The 27,398-nt window shown below is 43.6% G+C and overlaps 1 protein-coding gene across 1 annotated transcript; it reads left to right on the top strand.

Annotated features, from left to right (window-relative positions):
• Window positions 1-1,173: 1,173 nt before the first annotated feature.
• Window positions 1,174-26,724, top strand: NLRP13 (NLR family pyrin domain containing 13). The gene is given in 14 exon segments (XM_088027029.1): window positions 1,174-1,478; window positions 2,660-2,712; window positions 9,921-11,141; window positions 11,144-11,490; window positions 13,796-13,941; window positions 15,342-15,509; window positions 15,947-16,117; window positions 17,249-17,419; window positions 20,858-21,028; window positions 21,661-21,831; window positions 25,375-25,457; window positions 25,460-25,512; window positions 25,514-25,545; window positions 26,601-26,724. Coding segments are annotated over 14 exon segments (3,216 nt in total).
• The last annotated feature ends 674 nt before the right edge of the window (window positions 26,725-27,398 follow it).

Here is a 27,398-nt window from a genome sequence, read left to right as displayed (position 1 = left end):
TCCCAGCCTGTCTTCTGGGGGAGGGTCCTGCCTCACTGTTACTCAGGCAACCCTGTTTGGGCAGAGTTGGCAACCCTGTGGCAGGGGATGGGCACATATTTTGGGGGGGGGCTTTTGTTCTCTAGTGTCTTTCCCTTGTGGCTTTCTGGCTTTCACCATCTCTTCTGAGAGAGCAGAAGAGACCGTTTCCAATCCTCTGCTTCAGAGCAGAGAGATCTCAGTCTGTTCTTCAGTGAGCTCTCCAGGCCACACTGTCACCATTTCTGTCCGTGCTGCTATAAACTGCAGCATCCTGGGTTGTGTGTCCCTCAGCAGTGCTCCCAGTTCTCACCTCTAGATTGGGGCATGTCTCAGCCCTTTGTGCTTCTAAAACTCCCAGCCACCCCCAGTTCACACACGCGGCCCCACTCTGGGTTTCCATCCGGGCGGGCTGTCCTAAAGTCCTTTTCCCGTTGCTACCGGTCTGCGAGTCTGTGCCTGGTCCCCAGGTGGGAGGCTATCACTCTCCTGTGGTGTAGGATCCCTATGGGCGGGCTCCCTCCTCCTTCCATTTGTCTTCTGATATCTGCCTGAGGAATCACGGCTCCCCAATTTACCTCGAAACCAACCACTTGAGATATTCTGTTTGTAGAGATCCAGATCTATCTTCTTACGTCTCAGGCTGATTTTGTGGGTGTTCACAGTGGTCTGGTAGATATCCAGCTCAATTCCGGGGCCAGCTGGAATAGGGTCCCCTACTCCTCCATCGTTCCCCCCATTTTTTCTTTATAGCAACTCAAAGATGTCATTTCATTGTCACTTTTATACAATCGAGATAATTGACATACCTGTGTGTCACTGCTGTCTTAGAGAATGCAATGAGGTGACCAATCATAGTATAGAGTAAGTGTTCAGTATCGCTCTTTCCTCTTCATGTACCAGGTGCTGCTCTAGGTACTGGTGGTGCAGCCCACAACAGACAGCCGAGGGAGTTTACATTCTTGCACTGTAGAGAGATAGAGAAGTGTGCAGACACAGGTAGCAGGATGTGCTACTGGGAGAAAGTAGAACAAGTGTGTAGATTTGTTTTTGGAGGAGGAGAAATCCTGGCTCATGGTTTCAACTCTATTCTCTACAGGTTCTGTGGATGTAGCAATTCCCGGGCGGAGCTAGAAATCTTGTGTGTTGGGCAAGATGAGCCCCTCCGTGAACGTCTCTTTTGACAATGGTTCCTGTAATAAGCTGCTGTCTTACCTGATTGGCCTGGATCAACCTCAGCTGGAGGAATTCAAGCTGTGCCTCCAGTCCCCAGAGCTGCTGCTTGGGAACTTCCAGAAGATCCCCTGGGCAAATTTGAAAGCCAGTAATCCCATTAATCTGTTAGGTCTGTTGGGTGAATACTTTTCAGAAAGGCAGATATGGGAAGTGACCCTCAGCATCTTTGAGAACATGAATCTGACTTCATTGTGTGTGGAAGTTAGAGCAACGTTGAATGCTGAGTGGGTCCATGGGAGGGAGGGAGGGACGGATGAATGGATGGATGGGGGTGGAGGGACAGAGGGGCATCTGCCTGATGTGCAGGGGAACAAGGAGATGGTGGCTGGATTTTTATGGGGTCGTGCCAAAATTCTAGCTACCCTTAAAAAAATCTCCCTGCTGGGCTATGAGAGTTTCGGGTTAAAGGTATAAAGGCTACGAAAATTCAGAGCTCTAGCCTGGGAGGGAATGGTGACTCAAAGCAAAAAGGAGGAAAATGTGAGGTACGCTCAGTTGTGTTGCAAACCTTCTTTTGAAAATACAGACTTCCTCCTGGAAGGGAGTGGGTGCGAGGGTGGGGTAACTGGGTGATGAGAATTAAGGAGGGCACATGATGTGATGGGCGCTGGGTGTTACACACAACTGATGACTTATTGAATAGTACATCTGAAACTAATGTACCTTAAGCTGGCTAATTGAATTTAAATTTAAAAGAAGAAAATACAGATTTCTTCCAAGGCAGCTGTAGTATTAGGGAGTGATTTGAGTATAACAGGAATCTCATGTTTGCTTATGCAGGATTCTTTTTCCTACAAGGGAAACACTAGGTAAATGCCAACAAAACAAAAAACTGCCCCCAGCTGAGCCAAGCCATGAAGGAATATACAAAATGTACGGGTGCATACACACACCTCAAATATTTATCAGCTACCCTAGCACGAGCCACACCCACCCAAAACTTTCTGATTTTAGATCGCTCTTTCTACTTCACAAAACCTCACAAGCTGTAACACTTGCTACACCCTCAAGTAAACGTCAGGCGCTTTTTTTTTTTTTCTTGTAATGTGCATGCTGTGTTTGTGGTGGCATTGCGTCTGGTGTGCTGTTGTATTGTGTGGTATTTATTGTAGTAGTGATGTGTTTCATAACTAGTTAGCAAGTGTGGGACTGTGCTACTGTTTTTGTTATCATTTTTCTGAATGTATCACTGATTCCATTTTCCTATAATATAAAAACCCATGTGGTATTTATCCAGTTTTCTCTCTGCAGTGAGCCTTAGGAGTGCATATACCACTTTATGGCAGAACCAGTTGTCTCTGAGACCAGTACAAAATCATCCTAACTTTTACTGGTACCTGTTATGAGCCAGGCATTGATCCTGATGCCTCCTGTGTTTGTATGTAGTCTTTACTACACTCATAAGGAGGTCCTCTTGTTCCACTTTTGTAGACAAGAAAACTGGGGCCCAGAGCTCAAGTGAGTTGCCCAAGGTCACAGAGCTGGTGACTTGAACCCAGGTAGTAGGTGTCCAGAGGCTCTGTGCTTGACTGTATACTGCTTCTCTTGCCCCGAATGAGGGCATAAGTTCTAAGCAGTAGGGATGGGAGCTGGCAACATGATACCTCCCACATTGGAGACTGAGTCTATGGAAATTCAGGCTCTCTGTATCTTTTGGTGAGCAGGAGGATGGGGTGGGAACTAGATTTCCCTGTCTACCTGCCATCCTTTCTCCATTCCCTCTCCCCCCATCTTCCTCCTTCATTTGAAATCCCTCATTTACTCTTGTGTAGAATAGGCAGGTGTTGAACAGAGAATTAGAGAATGGAACCTAGAATCCTTAAATCCTGTTTTAGACTGACGATCCCAGAGGGAGGCATTTGCACAGAGGAGAATGCCATTAAAGGAAGAACATCCTTTCTAGCCACTGGTCCTGTATGAAGGCTGTAGAGCCAGACCTGGCACATTGAAGAAGCCCATTCTTCCTGGTCCTTACTTGATTCCCACTTGGCCTTCTGAGGGGGTGTAGCATATGGAGGATACCTTGCCAGCAGGAAAAAGCCCTAGACCACATCATCTTCCTGGCAACATGAGTGATGATATAAAGGTCCAGGGGGTCAGGATGGCTTCTACTCCCCCCTTGGCTCCATCTTCTAGGAAATATGGCATAACAAGAGTCTCTGTGCTTGAATGATGCTGTTGTATGTGAATGCGTGTGTGTTTGCGGGCACATGTGTGCTATCTTTTGGGGGCCCTGGATTTAGGAGCTCAGGTTTGGTGTCAGAGTGCCTGGATTCAAAGGTTGGCCCACCTGACCAACTGTAACCCTGGGCAAATGACTTACCCCTGGGCCCCTGTTCTCTCTTCTTGAAAACCTGGCCAGCTGTACCTACCTCTGAGTTTCTAGAAGGAAATGCTTAGAAGATGCTGGGCTCAGAGAAAGTTCTCACACATTCATTTATCTTTGGGGTAGTTTTTTCTGGATTCCAGGTGCTAGTTTGAGACAATGCCAGAGGGACAGTATCAGAACTGGGAATGCCTTTGTCATCTTATGGCATATACTTTCCACCCTACCCAAGACGATGTCAACAGATTTTGGGTAGGTGAATCTGTGATTCAACAGGCTTTCCTAGGCAGACAAAGGGAAGTCTGAATTGGGATTTTTTTTTTTTAAGGAAAATGGGACTTAAATTCTAGGCTGTTGTGTTGACTCTTTTGATAAGTGGCCCCAGCTAGATCTAGAGCCTTCAATTTAACGTATCTAGATATAGATTGTGGCAGCAAGGCTATAATCTGGAGGTATCCCATCACTGGGCTTATGTGCAACAGAGGAATGCAATGTGTCATGTTGTGAAATGGAGCTAGTGATGAGGGATGATCTTAGCTTACTGCGCTATGCACATAAGATTTCCCGTTCAGGTCCCCTGATCCTAGGTGAGCTGGCCTAGCCCTGGACAGGCCCTACAGGTAGGCTCTGTGGGGCTCCACAGAATTGGGATTATATTGGCCAAGCTCACCATAGTGGAGAGTGATGGGTAGTAGCTCTTCAAAGGAACACGGGGCATGAGGAGGAAGCCCAGGACCCAGCTGGCTACCCAGATCAAGTCCTGCAAACCTTGACAACCAATGGAATTATAAACATTAGAGCCATGTCTCTGTTAGAGCTATTATCCCTTATGGGGCATTGGCCTATAGCAGCTAAGCAGTGGGCAGTGGAATAGGAGTTATTGCTGTGTGAGTTAGACATGGAAGGGGCCCTTTAGCTCATGAGGAATGGGGCATTCAGAGTGGTTTTGTGAAATATATAGAGGGAGGCTTGAGTTAGAACCCAATTCTTGGTGCTTTTATTCCCATGGTATTCTGGTATCCAGAGATAGTAGAGTGGTTTCTATGTGCTGGGTGTTGTCCTGCGTACTTGGGATAAGTAGGCAAACAGAGGCTAGCCATTTGTGTCCCTCCTTCAGTGTGGTGGGAAGAGAGGTACTGAGCCTAAGAAATACATACACTACATAGTGTGTTAGGAGGTGACAAATGCAATGGAAAGAGAAAGTTGAATGGGGAGAGTCTTGAATGTGTGCCCAGTGATCAAGTGAAATACTAATCAAGACTGCCCAGCACCATTGAGCTAAAATTTGAGCAAAGACTCAGAGGTGAGGTGGTGAACCACATGGGTATGGGAGAGAGCATTCCTGACAGGGCATGGCTGGGTCCAAAGTACTTGAGTTGATGGGGCTGGAGAATGTGATTCTTTTGTCTCTTCAGTCTCAAGCCTGTCAGAGCAATACTTAGCTCTGTGGAGAGCATCCATCATTGGCCATTTTCAGCCTAGGTATCTCAATATCCCACCATCACTGTTTGTTTCAGAGATGCACAAGCATGGGTACCCCAAGATCCAAACCAAGAGAAGAAGAGATGCCAGAAGAAGAAGAAAAAGGTTTGTATGCTACTTTATGGTGGAAAAATGTGGTGACAAATGGCTTGATGGGGCATCCATTTTATTGGGTCTATAATCGCCACCACCTCTGAAATTTTCTTCGATTGATAGCATGCAGGAAATTATACAATTCCCAACCTGTTCTTGCACTGCTGCTTATTGAATAATAAGTTACTATAAACTGGATAATTTCTCTGACTCCACTCTCTGCTCTTAGATACCAGTGTCTCTTTCTGGACTTTGTACTTTGCATTAATAGGTAACTGCATTTTTTTTTTTTTTTTTGTACCAGTTGACTGTTGGAGATTTTCAGGTTGACAAAGTAATACATGCAGCTATGGAACAGATTTGGTTTTCTCAAATATATGTACTGGTGTATAATCCAGAAAATATCATGGAAACCTAAAACTTGTAATGAAAAACCTCAATCCGTTCCTCAACCCTTGAGTTCTGTTCTGTAGAAGCAACTATATGCCACTCTTGCTCAAAAGAGATTAACATACACTGTAACCTCTTGGTTTTTCAATCAATTATCATGGTAGTTAAATATCTCCAATTATTTTTGTGAAGCAATCAATTTTCAGTATCATGGATATAAATCAATGCTGAGCCACATGATACATCAGGAATACAAGCTATATTTCTTTTCTAGGGCTGCCATAATAAATTTCCACAAACTGAGTGGCTTAAATAACAGATGTTTACTCCCTCACAGTTCTGGATTAGTCCAAAATTACGGTGTCGGCAGTGTCATGCTTCCTCCTGGGGTTTGCAGAGAGCCTCTTCCTTGTTGATCGGGCTTCTGGTGGCATTCCTGGATTTGTGGCTGCATCCCTCCAGTTTCTATCTCTGGTCACATGGCCGCCTCCTCTTATGTGTCAGAATTCTGTCTCTTGTGAGAATACATTTGACTGCCTCTAGGGCAATACAGGATAAGTTCTTCTCCTCAAGGTCCTTATATTTGCTACACAAGGTTCTGGGGATTAGGATGTCAACATATATTTTGGGGGGGCACTGTTCAGCCCACTGTATATACCTTTTTGGGGGAATCATTGCCTGTTTTTGTTTGAGTTAATAATTGCTTTTTAAACTTTCCATGCAATTATCTCCAAATTCTTTGGGAAGTATAATGTAATCAGATGTAACAAGCAATCCATCAGGTCCCTCATCACTGTTTCTAGACAGTTTCCTGAAGCTGAACATCCTTCCCTAGTCTGTATCAGTTGCCACATATTTCTCATCCTGGGACTTGATTTAATCTCGAATTCTATTTTCTACTCTCAAATGTTGTTGCCCCCCCACCCCCACTTTGCCCTAACTTCTATGTCCATCTGTCTTTCTCACTGCTGTTTCAGGGGACCCATTTTATGATAAGTTAGAAAAGTCAATATGAGGAAATTTCCTTGAGAGCTTGCCTGATAATTTCTCTAGTGCACCATTGATGAATGGCTTGGGTGTAATTGTCCAGCTTGAAAGTCCTTCTCCCTCAATGTTTCTGGTGTTCCAATGTCCTCTGGTGCCCAGTGTTGATAAATCTTGATAACGTGATTTTTTTTTTTTTTTTTTACATTTTATATGACCCATGACCTATCTTTTACACTATGAGAACTTGTGGAGTCCTCCATCCCTGTGTTCTGAAATGTCACAGGGTATCTAGGTTTGTGGTCCTTACCCTCTTGATTAGGTTGGATATTAAGCAGGACATTTAAATGTAAAAAGTACTCTTCTGCTCTCAAATAGTCTTATCTTTTTGGCATTAATCATTCCTTCTCTGTTCTTTCTCTACAACTCTAATTAGGTGTTGTGTTTCCTGGGACTAACAATTAGATCATAACTTTTTTTTTCACAAAATTGAGTTTTTTTAATTGTGTATAGTTGACACAATGTACATTAGTTTTAGATGTACAACTTAGAGATTCAACAAGTTTATACATTATGCTGTGCTCACTTTGTTATTGCCATCCACCCATTACATTGCTATTACAATATCATTGACTATATTCCCTGTGCTGTGTCTTTTATTCCTGTGACTCCATAACTGGAAGCCTGTATCCCTCCTTCATCCATTTTACCCATTCCCCCAATCATAACTTTTTAATCCCATGCTACCATCTGTTTTTGTTAAAACCATTTGAAAGATTACTTCAACTTTCCATCATACCGTCCACAAAGCCTATTTCATTGATAATATTTATAATATCGAAACTTTTTAACTCGATGTCTCCTTTTAAAATGTAATACCTTTTGAATTTTTTTTTCCAACTTTTGGAGCACTTTTTGGTTCCCAGAGTTACCTGTTTCTTGGTTAAAGTGATTATACAAGCAAATATAAATGGTACAATGTGCTTAATATTTTAAAGTTTCTCCTATATAGCCAATTAATTCTACAAAGGTAGCAAGCTTAAAAATTTGGTGTGTGTTCTTCCAGCTTTTCTTCATGAATTAGATTATATATCAGTTTGTAATTCTTGTCATTTGATACCTTGATCACATCATTATACAAACCTATCAGCTTCACATTTTAATAGCTACTTAATATGTCATGGCCTGTAGCTTACCCTGTCCTATTGGTAGAAACTTGGGCTTCTGGGTATGTGCATATTAAACAATATTTGAGGGGCGCCTGGGTGGCTCAGTCATTAAGCGTCTGCCTTCAGTTCAGGTCATGATCCCGGGGTCCTGGGATCAAGTCCCTCATCGGGCTCCCTGCTCGGCGGGAAGCCTGCTTCTCCCTCCTCCACTCCCCCTGCTTGTGTTCCCTCTCTTGCTGTCTCTCTCTCTCTCTGTCAAATAAATAAAATCTTTAAAAAAAAAAAAAACAATATTTGATAAACATCCATGACCTATTGTGTCCATCTGCAAGTATTTCTGCAGAAGATGTGCCTAAACTAGAACTCCCGGATCAAAGCACATACAGAATCTAAACTTTGATGCAGCTAAATTGATCTTCTAAAAGACTGTATCAAGTTATGTCTCTCCTGATACTTCAGGTGTTTTACTGTCCTGTTATCAACAGATTCTTTAAAAAAATTGCCGCCTTGATAAAAATACTGCCCTGATTTAATACTTGGTTTGCATTTGTTGTGTGAGTGAGTTGAAAACTGTAATTGCTTTTAGCCTGTTTATTTCTTGCAAAATGACTGTTTGTTCTTCCCTCTTCTTTTGGGTGCTTGCTCTATTCTTTATTGACTTGTAAGAGCACATTGCATATAGAAAATGAATGACCTTTTGGTCTGTCCCATAGATGGCAAGTATTCCTCCTCATGCGGTTTTTGTCTTTCAAAATGACATGTGCTGTGTTTGTGTTCTGCTTTACATCTTCTGGATGGCAAGACTGTTTCTCCACTTGGCTGGGGCGGGGTCGGGGGGAAAGGTATCCGTGCTATAGCTGCCACCTGGGTGTAGACCCACGTGTTCTCCAGCTCTTGTTGTGTGGGAGAGAACAGAGGCAGGGGGAGATGGGTTACCTGGTTCTGAGGAAGAAGGTCCCACACGAGTGTCCCACCTTTGGTCCATAAGATCCATTTCTTAAAGACTGCGTGATCAAGTTTTGGGGTTTAATCAATCCAGAACAGTCCTTGTTTGGAGATGGGGTAAAGCTCTGTGAGGTTGAATATTTGAGGAATGCCAGCCTTCAGAGACCTTTGATAATCTGAACAGAAAGGGCCCCACCTCCAGAAAATGACTTTGCCCTTCTGGTGAGTAAAAGAAAAATGCTTTTCCATTCTTTCCTGCTTATTTGGAACTTAAAAGGGAACCGAGGTTCGAAGAATTTGATGTGTCCACAAAGCATTGCAGCCCTAAGCATCAGTTCTAAACCTTAAAGAAAATGCAAAGGCAGGCCTTTGGTATTCCCACTCTCCTGTTCTTTATACCAGAAACTGCATGTGTGTGTGTGTATTAAAAAGAATCATCCACTAAGATATTTAAGCCACAAACCTAGAATGCATGTACAACTCTATTTTCCTTAGCATTCCCCACACCCTCGTTATTAGAAATCATTAGTAATACTACTGGTTCTACTCTCAGTATATACCCTAAGTTCATTCATCCTATTTTCAATACTATGCTCTAGTTCCTCACAGGCTCTGCTCAAGTGTTTCCACAAAGAACCAGGGACCTATTGTTGTTGCTATTGTGTTATCAATGGATATGTTTGACCAACCCTACCTACCTTCACTTAGACAACAGAAGCAGCTTAATAAGTGGGCTCCTTGCTCCTTTCTTTCAACATAATCCCCTCTCTAAGCAACAGTGACCTTTTAAATATGGAGATTGTGGCTTTTCATCTCTTGGCCTTCAGAACAAAGATACCCATGACCAGCCCTTCGCCACAGTTGAGACCCCCTGTCAGGCACTTTGCTCACTCTGCTCTAGAATGTTCTTATTCCTGTCTCAGGGCATTTGTGCTAGCTCTTCACCCTGCCTAAAATCCTCTTTCTACATCTTGGACTGGCAGCTTCTCGTGATTATGGTGTTAACTCTCCTGCAGAAGCCTCTACAGATCCCTTCCCCTCCTCCTCCAAAGGGCATTCTCAGTCTCTCTTATGTTCTCTGTATTTTTTGTATATCCTTGAGCTATTCTGCTACCTTTGCTACTTTGTACCACCACGCTGCTCCTTCCAAAAGTTAGACCCTTGAAGGTAGAACTTATTGTCTTGTTTAAGGTTTTATATAAAAACTGACTATTCCTAAGGCCAAAATTCATTCTGACCATTGTTGTGTTCTGTTTTGCCTCACTTCTCTGTCTTAGTTCACAGAAGAAGATACAGAGAGAAGATGAAGGCTAAAATATTGATGCTGTGGGACAACATGCCTTGGCCTGAAGGCCATATATATCTCCGCAATGTGACGGAGAAGGAATATGAACTGAAGAGCCTCCTGTATCCTAACAGGACTGGAGCCCAGCCACAGACAATAGTCTTAGAGGGAGTAGCAGGGGTCGGGAAGACCACCCTGGCAATGAAGGCCATGCTGCATTGGACAGAGGGCTTTCTCTTTCAGCAGAGGTTCTCCTATGTTTTCTTTATCAGTTGCCATAAACTTAAAGAGATGAAGGATACCACATTTGCTGCCTTGCTTTCCTGGGACTGGCCTGACTCCCAGCCCCCCACTGAAGAGCTCATGAGTCACCCTGAGAGGCTTCTGTTTGTCATTGATGGCTTTGAGGAAATGGACCTGCCCTCCAACTTGGACAACAGCCCACCATGTACAGACTGGTATCAGCGACTCCCAGTCAACAGAATCCTGCTCTACTTATTGAGGAAAGAATTGGTTCCCATGGCTACCTTACTGATCACAACCAAGGAGTATAGAACCAAGGATCTTAAAAAGTTGTTACTGAATCCATGGTTTATACAAATCTTAGGGTTCACAGAGGGAGACAGGGAGGAGTATTTCATCAGGTACTTTGGTGACCAAAACAAAGCTAAGAAAATCTTGCATTGGGTAAGAAAAAATGAAAACCTGTTTTATTTCTGCTCTGCCCCCATGGTGTGCTGGACCGTGTGTTCCTGCCTGAAGCAGCAGATGGCAAGAAATCCTTGTTTCCAGCTAAGCACCCAGACCACCACCCGTCTGTACGTCCACTTTTTCTCCAGCTTGTTTGCCAAAGCAGAGGTGAGTTTGTCAGACCAGAACTGGCCAGAGCAGTGGAGAGCCCTCTGCTCTCTGGCTGCAGAGGGGATGTGGTTTGGGAATTTCACATTTGCAAAAGAAGACCTCAAACACAAGTGCCTGGAAGCACCTCTCATTGATTCTCTCCTCAGCTTGAATATTCTCCGAAAGGTCAGGGACTGGGAGGCGTGTGTTACTTTCACTCACCAGAGTTTCCAGGTGTTTTTGGGGGCCATATTCTATGCACTTGGAGGGACAAAAGGGTCCGTTGGCAGTCCTGCAAAGCATGAAGAGATGAAGGTGCTACTGAATGATGCTTTGGCTGACACAAACTTGTATTGGAATCAGATGGCTCTTTTTTCTTTGGTCTTTTAAAAAGAAACTTAGCAGGAGAACTGGAAGCTACTTTGCATTGTAAAGTGAGTCGCAGGATAATGGATGAATTATTAGAATGGGCAGAGGAATTAGAAAGTTATGACATTTTCTCCAACCGTTTTGAATTCCAACACTTTTTTGAGTGCTTATATGAGACTCAGGAGGAAGACTTTGTAAGGCAGATTTTGAGTCATCTCCTTGAAGCAGACCTTGATATTTTTGGGAATCTACAACTCCAAGTTTCTTCATTTTGCCTAAAGCACTGTCGAAAGTTAAGTAAGCTAAGGCTTTCTATCACCGTTCCCATCCCTCAAACGGAATTGACTTTCAACGTGGAGACTTTGGAGTTAGTAATGCAAACCATTTCCCTCCCAGGTTTCTTCCCAGGCTCTGCCCAAGTTCTTCCATGAAGAACTGGGGATATGTTATTGTTTTATCATTGGTTATGATTGACCAAACCTTCTAGGTCACTCCAACCCAGGAGACCATTTCCCTTTAGGTGTCATATAGGATTCCTTGGCTACTTCCATTGATCTACTTCAAGGTAGAGCTTCTATCTCAGGCCCCGAATAGTGAAGATGTATGTGCCAGACATTGTGCTAAGACCTCTCCTTATATCCAACTGATGCCCATTGTTGAATGGAGGGTGGAGTGTTATTGCCATTCGTAGATGAGAAAACTGAATAAAAACAGTTTGCTTATGTCAGTGTGGCCACTAAGCAGCTCAGCTTGGATCGATGTCCAGCTCTCTTCCAGAGCTCCAGAGCTCAAAATGCTGGTGCCCCTCCTTTGAGCATGAGTTGCGGTGGGGGTGCGTCCAATGGTGTCAACTATATCCTGAGGTTTGTCATGAAGAGTTTGTCCCTTTGTCTCCGGGAAGAAGAATCCCAGAAATACTTAAACTACTTTTGGGTCTTACCCTATGACCTTCTCCCATTGCTGACACTGTGGACTTGCAGCCTAAGAGGTAAAGAGATCTCAGTGTTCTAATTATTTCAGGCCCTAAAGGTGTTTTCTAAACTCCTCCCATGAGACAGGGGCTGCTATGTGTTCACACATCCTTTCTTGTTTAACCCTCAGACTTACAAAAAATACCAGTTCAATTTTGGTTGTACAAATAGAAATTCTGAGAAGACTAATCTCTTTGTGTTCATCCAGATTGGAATATTAGTAAGATGTTTGGTCTCAGGGTCTCAGAGTCATAAATGTTCAATATATCTTGGCTGACGTTTGTCCAGTCTTAGATTCCGTAAAACCTAAATAGTGGACTTAGGTAGCATTCACTGTTGGGTTACATGAGTAAGTGTCCTTACTACTAAATGTTTTCCCAAGGATAATACCATTTATTGTAAGGATTAATACTCCATCAACACCATTCCTCACCTTACACATAATCACCCTAAGGCTGAAGGAGATTTCATGTCTTCCTTAATGGCAATAACAGACCTTCTGATGTGAAGGTCAGTCCCTGTTTCTCTACAGTACAGTTTCTTTTCCTAAGTGGTTTTTAATTCTGTCTGTATCTCAGAATTAACTGGGATGTTAAACATGAATACATGGGCATGTGTACACACACACAAATACAAATACACTAAGGTTAGAAACAACTAACCAATGCAATAATTCTGGGCTCACCATGTAGAACCTTATATCCTTAGGTGCTTTAATGTGTTTGTTTTACTTTCTTCATTGGAGATAAAAAGTTTAATTCATGACTTGGATGCTCTTTTACTCTTGTAAATGTTGACAGCCTACCACATTAAGGAAATACTAAATAGAATTTTTTATTATGTTCAGTTAGCCAACATATAGTACATCAGTTTTTGATGTAGTGTTCAATGATTCATTAGTTGCGTATAACACCCAGTGCTCGTCACATGTGCCACCCTCAATACCCATCACCTGGTTACCCGACCCCCCTCACCCCCTCCCTTCTGTAACCATCAGTTTGTTTCCTGGAGTCCAGAGTCTCTCATGGTTTGTCTCCATCTCTGATTTCTTCCCCTTCAGGTTTCCCTCCCTTCCCCTGTGGTCTCCCACACTATTCCTCATGTTCCACATAGGAGGGAAACCATATGATAATTGTCTTTCTCTGCTTGACTTATCTCACTTGGCGTCATCCCCTCCAGTTCCATCCATGTCGATGCAAATGGTAGGTATTCATCTTTTCTGATGGCTGAGTAATATTCCATTGCATATATAGAACCCTCCTAAGTTCTAAATATTTGCATAAACCTTTTTTTAAATCAAAATCCTATGAGGGTAAGTTTTATTATGTACATTTAGAGATAGACAATTGGAGCACAGAGATTAAATCATAGGTAGTGCAGCTCTGAATTTATCTTAAGTCTGTTTGACTTGAAGTCTGAACATGTAAGGATTAAACCAATTGCCACCTCACCTCACTTATGCAGTTGCTTTCCTCTGAAAAGCCTGGTTGAGGATTGTTGGAATAAAACATCTGTGACTTTAAGAACTATACTTTTGGGATCACAGTTTTCCTGCCCAGCACTCTAGCAAATTCCTTCATTTCCAATGGGTCTCTTTTTGTCCCCTGTAGACCACACTCTGGGCATTGGTTGAGGTTCACTTTAGTAACACTTCTTTCTCTCATAAATGACAAGTCTGCATTCCAAGAGACACCAGTGGCAGGATATTTGCTCCATGTTTTGCAATGGGAATGTGAGTGAGCTGGACCTGAGTGATAGCAAGCTTAACACTTCTTCAATGAAGAAACTCTGTTATGAGCTGAGAAATCCAAGGTGCAAGCTCCAAAAACTGATGTAAGTGTGACACACAATTTGAAAAATTCCATCAGAGAATAATCCAACATTTTTCTCTTGATTATTGCAGTGAGTATCTATTTTCCAGAAAGTAAGCTCAGGTGCTCGGGATAATAAAATAAACATGTTTGTATGAATTGAGGCAAAGACCTGGTACTGTCATGAGTCATCTTGTATGAGACGTACAGGTAGACAAACTAATTTTCATAAGACCTCTGAGTGAATCTGCTGTTTTGAACTGAATATGAAGGAGTAGAAAACTTGTAGGATGTGATCGGGACAAAGCACTTGAGGAGAGCCAGAGTTTATGTAGAATCCATGTGAAGTGTTGAGTCTTAAGGAAAGGTGGGTAGTTTGTGGTAAAGAATTTGTTCATTCAATGGATATCTAATGAGCATCTCTTCTCCATTCTGAGGTTATAGCCATGAACAGAATGGACAATTCCTGCCTTCATGGAGCTTACAGTGTTGGAGAAATGAACTTAAATGACCAGAGTAGTGTATGAGACAGTGAGATCTCCCAAAGCAGGAGGAAATCTGTTCAGGGACCCCGGGTGTGGAAGAGGAGGCTTTGTGTTGTTGGATAGGGAAAGCAGAAGGCCCTCTCCTATCTAAAAGTTTTCTGAATAAAGACCTACGCATTGGAGCTGAAGCATCATTTTGGACTGAAACCTCTCACATGATGTAAACAGAGATCACAGGGTGCCAAATCTGGCTTGAAGGTAGGGAATAATGGAGGTGGCCATTGAAAGAGAAGCCAGTAAGAGCTACCTGACTGAGGACAGACTGAATGACCCTTACACTTGGAGAAGGCGTTGGGTTGGATGCTCTGGAGTCCACACCAACTAATTCTGCCTTACTGTCCCTCTGCAATGCAGTGCCACCTTGAGGTCTGAATATCAGATGTTTGCACTGATTCAGTGAGTTAAGAGCAGATTTGGCAGTAATGATTGTCCTCAAACTTCAGTGTATTGTGAGCTGAATCAAACCCCCAGGAGGCAGCCTTAAACATCTTTTATTAGGATATGGCTTTTTCATCCTCCCTCCCTCCCCTCTGTTTTGGTCTTATTGCTTAGTCCTAAAGTGAGGAGAAACAGAATTAAGAAAAAACAAGAGGAGAGGTGTTCTCATCAGAACTTTCTGGGTTGGTGTGGGGGGTTGCCCCCTGCCCAGAAGAGCAGGCAGCTCCAGGGTCTCTTATGCAGACTTGGTGGGGAAGGGGATTGATTCCTGATTTAATCCATCCAACTGAGCTTCAATTTCGGGGTCCCTCTTATAAATGTATATCCTCGAGGGAGGGCGTACATGAGTGTGCATGTGTATGTGTGTGCGTGTGTGTGGTAGAAAGGCAAGATGAAGTACTCCCATGAGGCCAGCCTCCTCACTTCCTCTCTTTCTCAGATGCAGATCAGTAACTCCTGTGAGGATTCTGAAGGAGCTTGTCCTTGTCCTACACGGTAACAAAAGGCTGACCCATCTGAACTTGAGCTCAAACCACCTGGGAGTTCCCGTGTCTACGATGATCTTTAAAACCTTAAGGCATTCAGCCTGCAACCTCCAGTATCTGTGGTAAGTCTCTGTTTTTCCAGATCTGTCCTCAAGGTCACCCCCAGGTTCAGTGATGCATTGGGAGGATGGGACTCAGCACGGCAGCAAAAGGATGTAGAGAAAGATGAGCAAAGGGAAGAAGTGCTTGGGTACAATGCAGTGCTTCACGTTATTTAATGTCCACCAGACCCACCCGAGGGCGTGTGTTAAAATGCAGGGTCCTGGAACCCACACCCTGAGACCCAGCAGGGCTGCTGGGGGGCCTGATAGCTAGCATTTCTAACAGGCTCCAAGGTGGTGCTGGGCCACTCTCTGAGTAGCATTGACTTCAGGCCATCCTGCCTGGGGAGATGAGGAGGAACAAGGAGACATAAGCTTTTATTTGTGGAACAAGGGGGCCTCCAAATGAAGACCCCTCTTCCTGTGAGTAACTGCCTGTCTTGGGGTCCCTTTGGTAGGTTGGAATCGTGTGGCCTCACCCCTCTGATGTGTCGTCATCTCTTTCTGGAGCTCAGCAAGAACTCGAGTGTGAGCTTCCTTAGCCTGGGGGACAATGATCTCTCCGGTATTGAGGTAAAAAGTCTGCAGGGGCCCTCTGGGATGTCAAAGTCTTCCCTGAAGGAGCTGTCGTAAGTCTTCCTATCTTGTCAAAATAGTGTCTTTGCAGGGTTAAGTGGCAGGGTGGGGTGGCAGTGGGATCATGTCTGGGGGAGCCTTGGGGATCCCCCTCTTGTGGTTACCTACCCTGCTGACACATTCCCTATCTTCACTCTTTTTCACTATGTCCTTAGGGCTCCATCTCAGCCAGCTTTGCCCTCACCTCGACTGTGGGAGACTCACCTGCCAGCCTCCCCTAAAATCAGTGGTTTTTTATTTATTTTTTAATATTTTAATATTTTAAAATTTATATTCAATTAGCCAACATAGAGAACATCATTAGTTTCAGATGTAGTGTTCAATAATTTATCGGTTGCATATAACACCCAGTGCTTAAAGATTTTATTTATTAGAGAGAAAGAGGGAACACAAGCAAGGGGGGGGAAGCGGGGAAGGGGCAGAGGGAGAAGCAGACTCCCCGCTGAGCATGGTCGGAGCTGGATCCCAGGACCCTGAGATCATGACCTGAGCTGAAGGCAGATGCTTTACTGACTGAGCCACCCAGGCGCCCCATATTTTTTAAAAAAGGATTTTATTGAACACTACATCAAAAACTAATATGTACTGTATGGTGGATAACTTAACATAATAAAAATATATATAAATAAAAATGAAGAAAAAATGTCCCATGTCAAAAAGATTAAAAAAATAATTAGAGAGAGAGCAGCAGCGGGGGTGGAAAGGGAGAGGCAGACTCTCCAGTGAGCAGGGAAAACCCAGTGGTTTTAAACTGGGGGTGATCTTGTCCTCCAAGGGACATTTGGCAATGTCTGGACACTTACTTGGTTCTCACCACTGGGAGGGGAGGATGCTACTGGCATCTAGTAAGTGGGGACCAGGTATGATCAATATGCTTCAGTGCAGCATTGGGGGACCCCCGCTCCCCCCCCACACACACCAGCATCACAAAGAATGATCTAGCCCAAAGGTCAGTATGGCTGAAATTGAGAAGCCTTACCCTGACCCACCTTTTTCTCCTTTATCCAGTTTAATCTTTTGATGATGTTGGGGTCCCAGATGTGTGGCCCAAGGGATTGGGAGTTTGAGAAAGAAAGAGAAAGTGGGCATAGCTGGGGCTCACACTGCACTTGTACCTTCTACAGCCTGGAGAAATGCAACCTGTCAGCGGCCATCTATCAGGATCTGGCATTGTACCTTACCAGCATCCAGAGGACAATTCGACTGTGCCTGGGATTTAATCCACTCCAAGATGATGGCGTGAGGCTCCTCTGTGCTTCCCTGACTCATCCCGAGTGCGCCTTAGAGAGACTCGTGTAAGTTCCTCTTGGTTCTATTTCTGGAAGTGACTCTCCTTGGGAGTAGGCATGGAGGAAAACAATGGGTCCTTCATTTGGGACCCATTTATATCGTTGAATACTAACATGTGTTGAGCAATTACTCCATGTGGTAGGCACCATTCTAAACATAGGTTCTGAGTAGCACCCCAGATTTGTTGAATCAGTCCCTGGGGGTTGTGCCAAGGAATTCAATTTTAACAAGGATACCAGGAAATTATGGCCTGGTCAACTAATAATCTGAGCTCCTATCTCTAGATACAGAGCTGGGCACCAAGGTTGGGGCCAGGGATAAAATAGACACCCGCCTGTGTGGAGGATGTAGTTTTATGAGTGAGATACCAAAAAAAAAAAAAAACAAAAACAAAAAACAAAAACTAGGAGTTCAGCTAAGAAGAAAAACAAAGTGGAATGAGTAGACAGGAGTGGTAGTTGGTTTCCTAGTAAGGTCTTCTCTCATCAACCAATTGGAGGAGGTGACACTAAAGCTACAAGACATTGACTAAAGAAGCCACATGCAGAGGCCCCGAGGCTGGAGTGAGCATAGGGCATTGCAGGAACAGCAAGACAACTAGTAAGACTGGGGTAACAGGAGTGAGTGGGATGACTGATGAAGATGAAGCTGGAGAGGCAGGACTATGCCCCAGCAGTGAAGGAATCGGTTTTGTTTGGAGGTGAAAACATTGTCTGAGGACTGGAGTTTGTACAGGGACATACTCTGAAAGATTACTCAGGCTGCTCTTGAAGGATGGACTATAATGGAAGCAAAAATAAGAACAGAAACAAGTGCCTGTAGATCAGGCAAGAGAACGACAGTGAATTGGCCAGAGTGAGGTAGTAAGATTTCAGGGTATACTTGATGGTAGAGCCAGTAGGACTTGCTGATTCATTAGTGTGGTTTAGGAAGGAAAGAACCGAAACATCGCCAGGTGATGGGCTTGGCAGCTGGGTGAAAGGTGGTACCATTTTCTGACAGGGGGAAGACCGGGGAGGATGATGAGGTTTGGATGTGAGGGGTTTGGTCTGGGACATGGGAGTGTGAGATGCCTATTAATCAACCACATAGAGATGTGACCTGAGCAGATGTATGTAGGACTGTAGGTTTCAAGGGGGTTGCTGGGTGGGGATGAATCCACTGGCAATGGTAGGCGCCAAGTGTGATTTTGTAGGTGATTTCTACTTTAGCTACAATCTGCTGCTCTGGGGCAGGTGTGGAATAGATGGAGAGATGGGTTTTCCTGGAATTGGATACTGTTCAAGTAAATATAAAAGGTTTAAAAGGCCAAGGGTCTTGAGGCCCCTCCAAGGGGGTAAATGGTGAAAGACCATAGAATCTGAGCTACAGACCAACAGGTTAGCACTCAGCACTGAGCCTCAAAGAACCATAATATTAATAGCTAATTAATACATATGTAATATGAACTAATATTATATATAACTTACAGGTTATATTAACAATAGATATAATAATGTTATAATTATGCTTAGAGCAATATACTTTATAATTATATTTCTTAAATTTTATTTTATTAGGTTAGTCACCATACAATACATCATTAGTTTTTGATGTAGTGATCCAAAATTCATTGTTTTCGTATAATACCCAGTGCTCCAAGCAGTACGTGCCCTCCTATAATACCCACCACCGGACCAATTCATCCCCCCAACCCCCCTCCACTCCAAAACCCTCAGTTTGTTTCTCAGAGTCCATCATCTCTCATGGTTCATCTCCTCCTCCAATTCCCCCCCTTCATTTTTCCCTTCCTTCTCCTAATGTCCTCCTTGCTATTCCTGATGTTCCACAAATAAGTGAAACCATAGGATAATTGACTTTCTCTGCTTGACTTATTTCACTTAGCATCATCTCCTCCAGTCCCATCCATGTGGATGTAAAAGTTGGGTATTCATCTATAATTATATGTATTTAATAGATACATGACTATATAACAAAATATAAAATAATATAAATCATATATGTAATCTATATAATTCATGTTACTCAATAATATAAATCATGTATATATAACATGTCTATTATATAATGCCTAAGCATTTTATATATATAATATATAGTATACATATTATATATATATCTAAAGCTTATATAATCTCTCTATATTCTATATCTCCTACAACTTGTATTGCACACTTGCCAAGTGCTGTTTCAAGCACTGCACGTCATGGCTCATGGGATCATCAACAATGCCATGAGGGACCATTATAATCTCCAGCTTAGCAAGAAATGAAGGCTGGAGGGAATAAAGCAACATGCCTGACAAGTCAGTAATGGCTGAACAGCATTTGAATCCATGTCTAACTGGCTTCAAAGCCTTGGGTTCATCCCCAGCTGCCTCAAGGTCATTTAAAGTGTTTTCCCTTCTGTTTATTTTTTATTTTTACTTAAAGTTAAAAAAAAAATTCTCACAGGGTGCCTGGGTGGCTCAGTTGGTTAAGCGACTGCCTTCGGCTCAGGTCATGATCCCGGAGTCCTGGGATCAAGTCCCACGCCAGGCTCCCAGCTCAGTAGGGAGCCTGCTTCTCCCTCTGATTCTCTCCCCTCTCATGCTGTTTCTTGCTCGCTCGCTCTCTAATAAATAAATAAATAAAATCTTTAAAAAATATTAAAAAATATTCTCACATTAAACTTCTGACCTGTGAGAAGTCGCACATTTTTACTATACAAGTCGGTGAGTTAGGGGAGAAGTACACACCCATGAGATCATCACCACCATTAAGGCCATATACATATCCATCACTTTCCAAAGTTTCCTCTTCCTCCTTTTTTATTAAATTTTTTGTGATATCACTTAACATAGAATATTTAAATACATAGAAAATTCTAAATGTTAGAGAACTTAAAGTACACAATACGTATTGTTAGCTATAAGTGATGTTGTAGATCTTCAGAACTTCTCTTGCATTACTGAAACTTGATATTCTTTGATCATCATCCCTTTATTTTTAAAGACTTATTTATTTGAGAGAGAGCAAGGAGAGGGGCACAGGGAGAGGGAGAGGGGCACAGGGAGAGGGAGAGGGAGAGAGAGCATCCTCAAGCAGACTCTCTGCTAAGCGTGGAGCCCAGCGTGGGACTCAATCCCAGGACCCTGAAGTCATGAGCTGAAATCAAGAGCAGGAGGCTTACCCGACTGAGCCATCCAGGTGCCCCGATCATCATCCTTCTATTGGCTCTTTTTTTTTTTTTTTTTGAAGCCGCCACTAATAACAAGCATGTTCTTGCTGTGCGCATTGCATAAATCTGGGAAAGGATAAGCACAGATACTCAGCATATCCTGGATTGGGGTTCAGGGGGACACCATGGTTGAACTCAGAGGCAGGGCCTGAGGCTTGTGTCCCCATGGGCCTTGTTTTGGGCTGCTTTCCTGAGCATCTGTCTCTGTGGCTCTTGCCCCGTAGGCTCTGGTTCTGCCAGCTCGATGTACCCAGTTGCAGGTACTTGTCAGATGCTCTCCTTGAGAACAAGAGTTTGACACATCTGAACCTGAAGAGGAATAACCTGCAAGATGAGGGAGTGAAGTTTCTGTGTAAGGCCCTGAGTCGTCCAGACTGCAGCCTACAGAACCTGGAGTGAGTTCCATTGCCCCTCTGTCCTTCAGAGGATGGGAAGAGAGCATGTGAATTAATTTGCAAATGCCTGAGTTCCAGATGGGCCTGGAGTCCTGGGTGTAGACATGATTGCTCACCTAGAGGAGCTTCAGGTTCTATTGGAGGGGGGTAGGTGGGGATGGGTGGGGGTACCTATGGTTGGGGGTGGGGGGGTACTGGGATGACTGCTGAGAACCAACCACAATGTGTGTTGGCGGTTCCCAAGACCACTCTGTGGGTCTGATGATTCACAGAGGACTTCAAGAACTTGGCACGGAGTCAGATTTGTGGCTGTGATTTATTACAGTGAAAGGAGAAAAAGCAAATCAGCAAAGGGGAAAAGTGCATGGGGTCAAGTCCAGAGGAAACCAGGTGCAAGCTCCCCATAGATGGCATGGGGAAGGAGCTGCATTGTCCTGTCTACTTCCTTTCTGCCGGGTAGATAGTGTACTCAGACCTCCTGACCAGCACCCTCCTCTTCCCAGGGCTCAGAATGAGAAGTCTGGCTTTGGCATCTCTCTTTTCCTTGGAAGAATGTGACATGGGCTGGTGTAGATAGAGCAAAGCCCAAGGATTCGGGGGTTATTGTTTTTCCCTTTCTGTTTATTTTGCAGTTTGTCAAGTTGTTCTTTAACCGCAGAGGGCTGTCAGGAGCTTGCTAATGCCCTCAGGCATAATCATAATATGAAAATTTTGGATCTTGGGAACAACGATGTTCGGGATGATGGAGTGAAACACCTGTGTGAGGTTCTAAAAGATCTGAATTGTGCACTGAACACACTTGGGTGAGTTGACGCTGTTCTCTTTGTGGGGAGCCCCCATCTCTACTGTTGCATCCAGAGGGAATAATATGCGGTCACCTGAGGGTTCAAGAAAGGAACAAATGACAAAGTTCTCTTGTTAAAAATCTCTTCTGCTTAGGGCGCCTGGGTGGCTCAGATGGTTAAGCGTCTGCCTTCAGCTCAGGTCATGATCCCAGGGTCCTGGGATCGAGCCCCATGTCGGGCTCCTGGCTCAGCGGGGAACCTCATTCTCCATCTCCCTCTGCTTCTCCCCCTGCTCATGCTCTCTCTCTGTATCTCTGTGTCTCAAATGAATAGATAAAATCTTTAAAAACTATATCTTCTGCTTAATGGTAAGGCTCAAGTTCAGAGACAGAAGTTCATTCCAGTTACCCCCTCCTTGGTGTATTGGAAGTATTCTTTGTTTCAGTTAGTACCTTTTGGATAGTAGGTGGGGGGCTGGTGCACCATGTTTCCCACCCCAGAGTCTTTTCTATCTAAGGGGAAGTCTGGTTTTAGCCATAAGGTGATGTGTTTGTTCAGCAAACTAAGATGGTTTGGACTCAAATAATAGGAGTCTTGGTTAAGTGTGGCTTACAGGATAGCTATTTTTCACATAGGTGGTGATTCTACTCATTCTCACAAAATGCTTAGAAATCATACAGTATTTCTTTCTTTGTGGAAATCCTGCCATTTGCATTAAGTGGATGGACCTTGAGGACATTATGCCCATAAGTGAAATAAGTCAGAAGTTGCTGGGTTTTTTTTTTTTCTCACCACATTCCTGTCCTTCAAGAAGTATCTTGAGGTGCAATATTCTTTATCTTGTAGGTAAAGGAAAAGCTGTCAGATTTATGCAAGTAATTCCGGGTCCTATTTGTGCCTTAAAAAGAATGCTGGTCTGGTTTTAAGCCCTCACTTGCTAGGTGCTTCTCCCTGGATGTAGAATGAATAAAATGTTTGCAACCGTTATTGCATTGTCTCTAGTGACGAATGCCTGTCTGATATTCAGTTCACTTTCACTCCGTTTTACTCTCCAATGTTGTAGTTTTAATGATTTTTTAAAAGATTTTTTTATTTGAGAGAAGAAGACAGAGAAAGCATGAACAGGGGGAGGGGCAGAGGGAGAAGGAGACCCCTTGCTGAGCAGGGAACCTGATTCAGGGCTCCATCCCAAGACTCTGGGATCATGACCTGAGCCAAAGGCAGATGCTTAACTGAGCCACCCAGGTGCTCCGCCAATGTTGTAGCTTTAAAGCAGGCACCTGAGTGTCTTATTTGGGTTCACAGGCTTCCATCTTTACCATCAGACCAGGGTTTCTCAACCTCAGCACTACTTACACCTTGGGCTGGGTAATCCTTGGCTGTGGGCTGTCCTATGTAACATACGATGCTGAGCAGCATCCCTGGCTTCCATCCTCCAGATGCCAATAGCGCCTCCCTAGTCTGCAGACATTGCTCGGTTTCCCCTGTGGGGGAAAGATCACCCCTCATTGAGAAACATTGGCCTAGATGACCAAGGGAATACTATTAAAAGTACATGATCGAGGGCGCCTGGGTGGCTCAGTTGGTTAAGCGACTGCCTTCGGCTCAGGTCATGATCCTGGAGTCCCAGGATCGAGTCCCGCATCTGGCTCCCTGCTCAGCGGGGAGTTTGCTTCTCCCTCTGACCCTCTTCCCTCTCGTGCTCTCTCATTCTCTCTCTCTCTCAAATAAATAATAAAATCTTTAAAAAAAAAAAAAGTACATGATCGCGGTCAACCATATATAACAGTGGTAAAAGCCCTGCAGGTGGCGCTAGACCAGAGACAGGACGCACTTGGGTGATGTTGGAGCCCATTTTTCTCATGTCATCCCCTTCCTGTCTACCAAATAGTGCCTTTACCTTGAAGCATTCTCTGGATCCTACCCAACTTCTTCCAACCTAAGGAAACATTCTTTCCCTTTACTGTTTTTTTTTTTTTTACCTTTTTTTTAAATGTTGTTTTATTATGTTATGTTAATCACCATACAACACATCATTAGTTTTTGATGTAGTGTTCCATGATTCATTGTTTGCTATAACACCCAGTGCTCCATGCAGTACGTACCCTCTTTAATACCCATCACCGGGCTAACCCATACCCCCTCCACCCTCCCCTCTAAAACCCTGTTTCTCAGAGTCCATAGTCTCTCATGGTTCGTTTCCCTCTCCAATTCCCCGCTTTCATTTTTCCCTTCCTACTATCTTTTTTTTAACATATGATGTATTTGTTTCAGAGGTACAGGTCTGTGATTCATCAGTCCTACACAATTCACAGCACTCACCATAGCACATACCCTCCCCAATGTCTATCACCCAGCCACCCCATCCCTCCCACCCCCCCACCACTCCAGCAACCCTCAGTTTGTTTCCTGAAATTAAGAATTCCTCACATCAGTGAGATCATATAATACTTGTCTTTCCCTGATTGACTTATTTTGCTTGGCATAATACTGTCTAGTTCCATCCACATTGTTGCAAATGGCAAGATTTCATTCCTTTTGATGGCTGCATAATGTTCCATTGAATATATATACCACATCTTTATCCATTCATCTGTTGATGGACATCTTGGCTCTTTCCATAGTTTGCCTATTGTGGACGTTGCTGCTATAAACGTTGGGATGCACGTACCCCTTTGGATTACTACATTTGTATCTTTGGGGTATACCCAGTAGTGCAATTGCTGGGTCATACAGTAGCCTATTTTCAACTTTTTGAGGAACTTCCATACTATTTTCCAGAGTGGCTGCACCAGTTTGCATTCCCACCAAGTAGGAGGGTTCCCCTTTCTCTGCACCCTCGCCAACATCTGTCATTTCCTGACTTGTTTATCAAAATTTTCATGTATAGATACCTGTCACATTTCTTTATAGGCTTATATGGAAATTTCTACTAACTTAAACTGATATAACACTAGAACTTTTGTCTTTGAACATGTGGTTGGCTAGCTACTACAAATAGATTTTGTTCTGTTGAATTTAGAAACAAGATGAAAGTGTAGGGAAGGGGTTGTAATCTTATTTTAGTCCTTTCAAGGACCTTATAAATAAAATCACATCCACTTTTTAAGATTTTATTTATTTGACAAAGAGGGAAAACAGCAGGGGGAGTGGGAGAGGGAGAAGCAGGCCTCCTGCCGAGCAGGGAGCCCAATGCAGGGCTCCATTCCAGGACCCCGGGATCATGACCTGAGCCAAAGGCAGATGCGTAATGACTGAGACACCCAGGTGCCCCAAATCACATCCACTTTTTATGAACATTGTTTCTTTCACAGTTGGGCAGGCTAATGTTCTGTTTCCTCAGCTGGCAAATGGAATTTAAGATTCTGGCTACCTTTTATAGGATTGGTATATGGATTAATGAGTTATGTGTAAGCATTTGGAGAAGTGTCCAGTGTGTGGTAAGCTTTCCACTGTAAGCCAGTTTGTTTTAACCACATACTTTTTCCTAGATCTGGTATCACTTCTAACTTCTCAATCTTAGAGGACCATCTTTCACACTTCCTTCCCACCCACTCCTAGGTTGGAGAAATGCAATCTGACGCCTGCTTGCTGCCAGCATCTCTCCTCAGTCCTTGGAAGCAGTAAAAGCCTGGTTAACCTGAACTTTTGCAGAATGACTTGGAGCCCAGTGGAATCAGCATACTGTGGAAGGCCTTGAAAAAAATCAACGTGCAAACTACAGAAACTTGGGTAATCCCCCGTGACTTTTATACTAGGAAGCACTAGCTGAGAGAGGGGGATGGGTTGGTTGATGTTTTAAAGCAAGCATTGGGTTCAGCCTGCATTCGATTTCCTAGAGCAGTGCTGGCCAGCAGAACCTATGGTAATGATGGAAACAGTTTATATCTGTTGTCCAGTACAGTAGCCAGCAGCAGCATGTGGTAACTGGGCACTTGAAAGGGGGTTTGTGCACCCCAGGAACTGAATTTTTGACCTTTCTCAGTTTGAATGACTGAAACGGCCACATGGGTAGTGATGACCATACTAGGCAGCATAGTCCCACAGACATTTGGGTAGTTGAGGAGTCCCCTCATTTTTCTCATTCTTGTACCTACTCAATGTTTCACTTAACAGACATTCACTCAATGACATCCCTTTCAAGGCTGACAAGCATGCCGTGGTAGATAGCAGAAAACTCATGGTCGTGGGCCTTGCCTTCATGGCTCTGCATTCTCCTCAGGGAGATGACAAATCTGAGATGTATAAAAGCAGTGTTGTCATGAACTCTATGAAGGAAACTCTGGGTTGTAGTAGAAAAACAAGGGTGATCAGTGTGATAACAGAAGGCATGTCTGACGTGGTGACGTTGGTCTTGAGTCCCAAGGAGGCCGGAAGGAGGAGTCCATGTATCAGGAGGGGAACATGGACAGTGACAAGAGACAAAGTGTAGAGTATTCTAAGGAATACTTAGTATTGGAGTAGCATGTGTAAAGGCCCCGAGGTTGGATTACCAAGCTCTGTATTGCCCCTTCCAGGCATTGAAATAGAGCATTTCGTTAGAACACTCTCCACCTTATTCAGTGTTCTGGAGATGAGGTCAGAAAGGTAAGCAGTGGGTTCCCCCCCCTTGCACCCTGGAGAAAGACTTTAAACTAGGCACGTTTTAACAGAAATCCTCTTGGATTCCAAGGAAGCTTGCCTACTTTGGGAAGTTGATCAAAAGCTATACATTCAGGACTTTATATTACCAACTTCACATCTAAAACAATGCATATTTAAAAGCATTCTCTCTCTCTTTCTTGCAGGCTCAAGAAAGAGTTGTACGACATAGTGAAGGGGGAGCTGCAGGAATTGCAGGAGAGGGGGTCCTTTCTAAGAGTCAAGTGTAAATGGGATTTCAATGACCTTGAGGACAAATGGTGGTGGTGATCCAATGAGGAGATGCCATGGCTTCACCATGGGATGGTCTTGGATTAGAACCACTGGGAGATTGTTCAGGTGTCCCTGTTCATGGGGACAAATGAGCTGTTCCCTCCAGAGTGCTTTTCTGCCCTTTTGTTGTAGGCAGCATATTAAATACCCAATCTCCAGATTTCTAATATAATTCTACATTTGGCCCCAAGACCCTACATTGGCTTTGCCTCAAGTTTCCTTTTGTCCTTCTTGGTGTAATGTCTTTCTCAGATGTTAAGAGGATTTAATAAAGCAAAGGATATTAAAAATACCTTGAGAAAGCTTAAAGCCTCATTTCCTGTGGATGGAGAGGTGGGATAAATGTGACTCTAATTCCATAGTTATCCTACTGTGGATAAACCAGCCGGATGGAGATCCAGAACCACTCCTAATATGCAAAAATAGACCCCATTTTGGCTTTTGCATCTACCTTCGAATGATCTATGGCTGTGATATATATAAAATGTATTTTACCTACCTGAAAACAGGAACCATGGATCCTACACAGGATATAATGTGAAATTAATGGCCTTCATGGGAATGCATATGAGGATAGGAGCTCACTACAATTTTCTCTCCCTTGCCTTATTATTCAATAAGCAAAAGCCATCAGAAGTCTTAAGGAACAGTTGGATATTCATTTTATTTTG

This window comes from Eumetopias jubatus, unplaced genomic scaffold, assembly GCF_037043125.1.
Source record: "Eumetopias jubatus isolate StellerSeaLion01/CBP00866 unplaced genomic scaffold, mEumJub1_p1.0 scaffold_10, whole genome shotgun sequence".
In the NCBI taxonomy this organism is placed as follows: Eukaryota; Metazoa; Chordata; class Mammalia; order Carnivora; family Otariidae; genus Eumetopias; species Eumetopias jubatus.
Note: the sequence above shows the minus strand (reverse complement) of the source record. Positions and strands in the feature narration are given on the sequence as shown.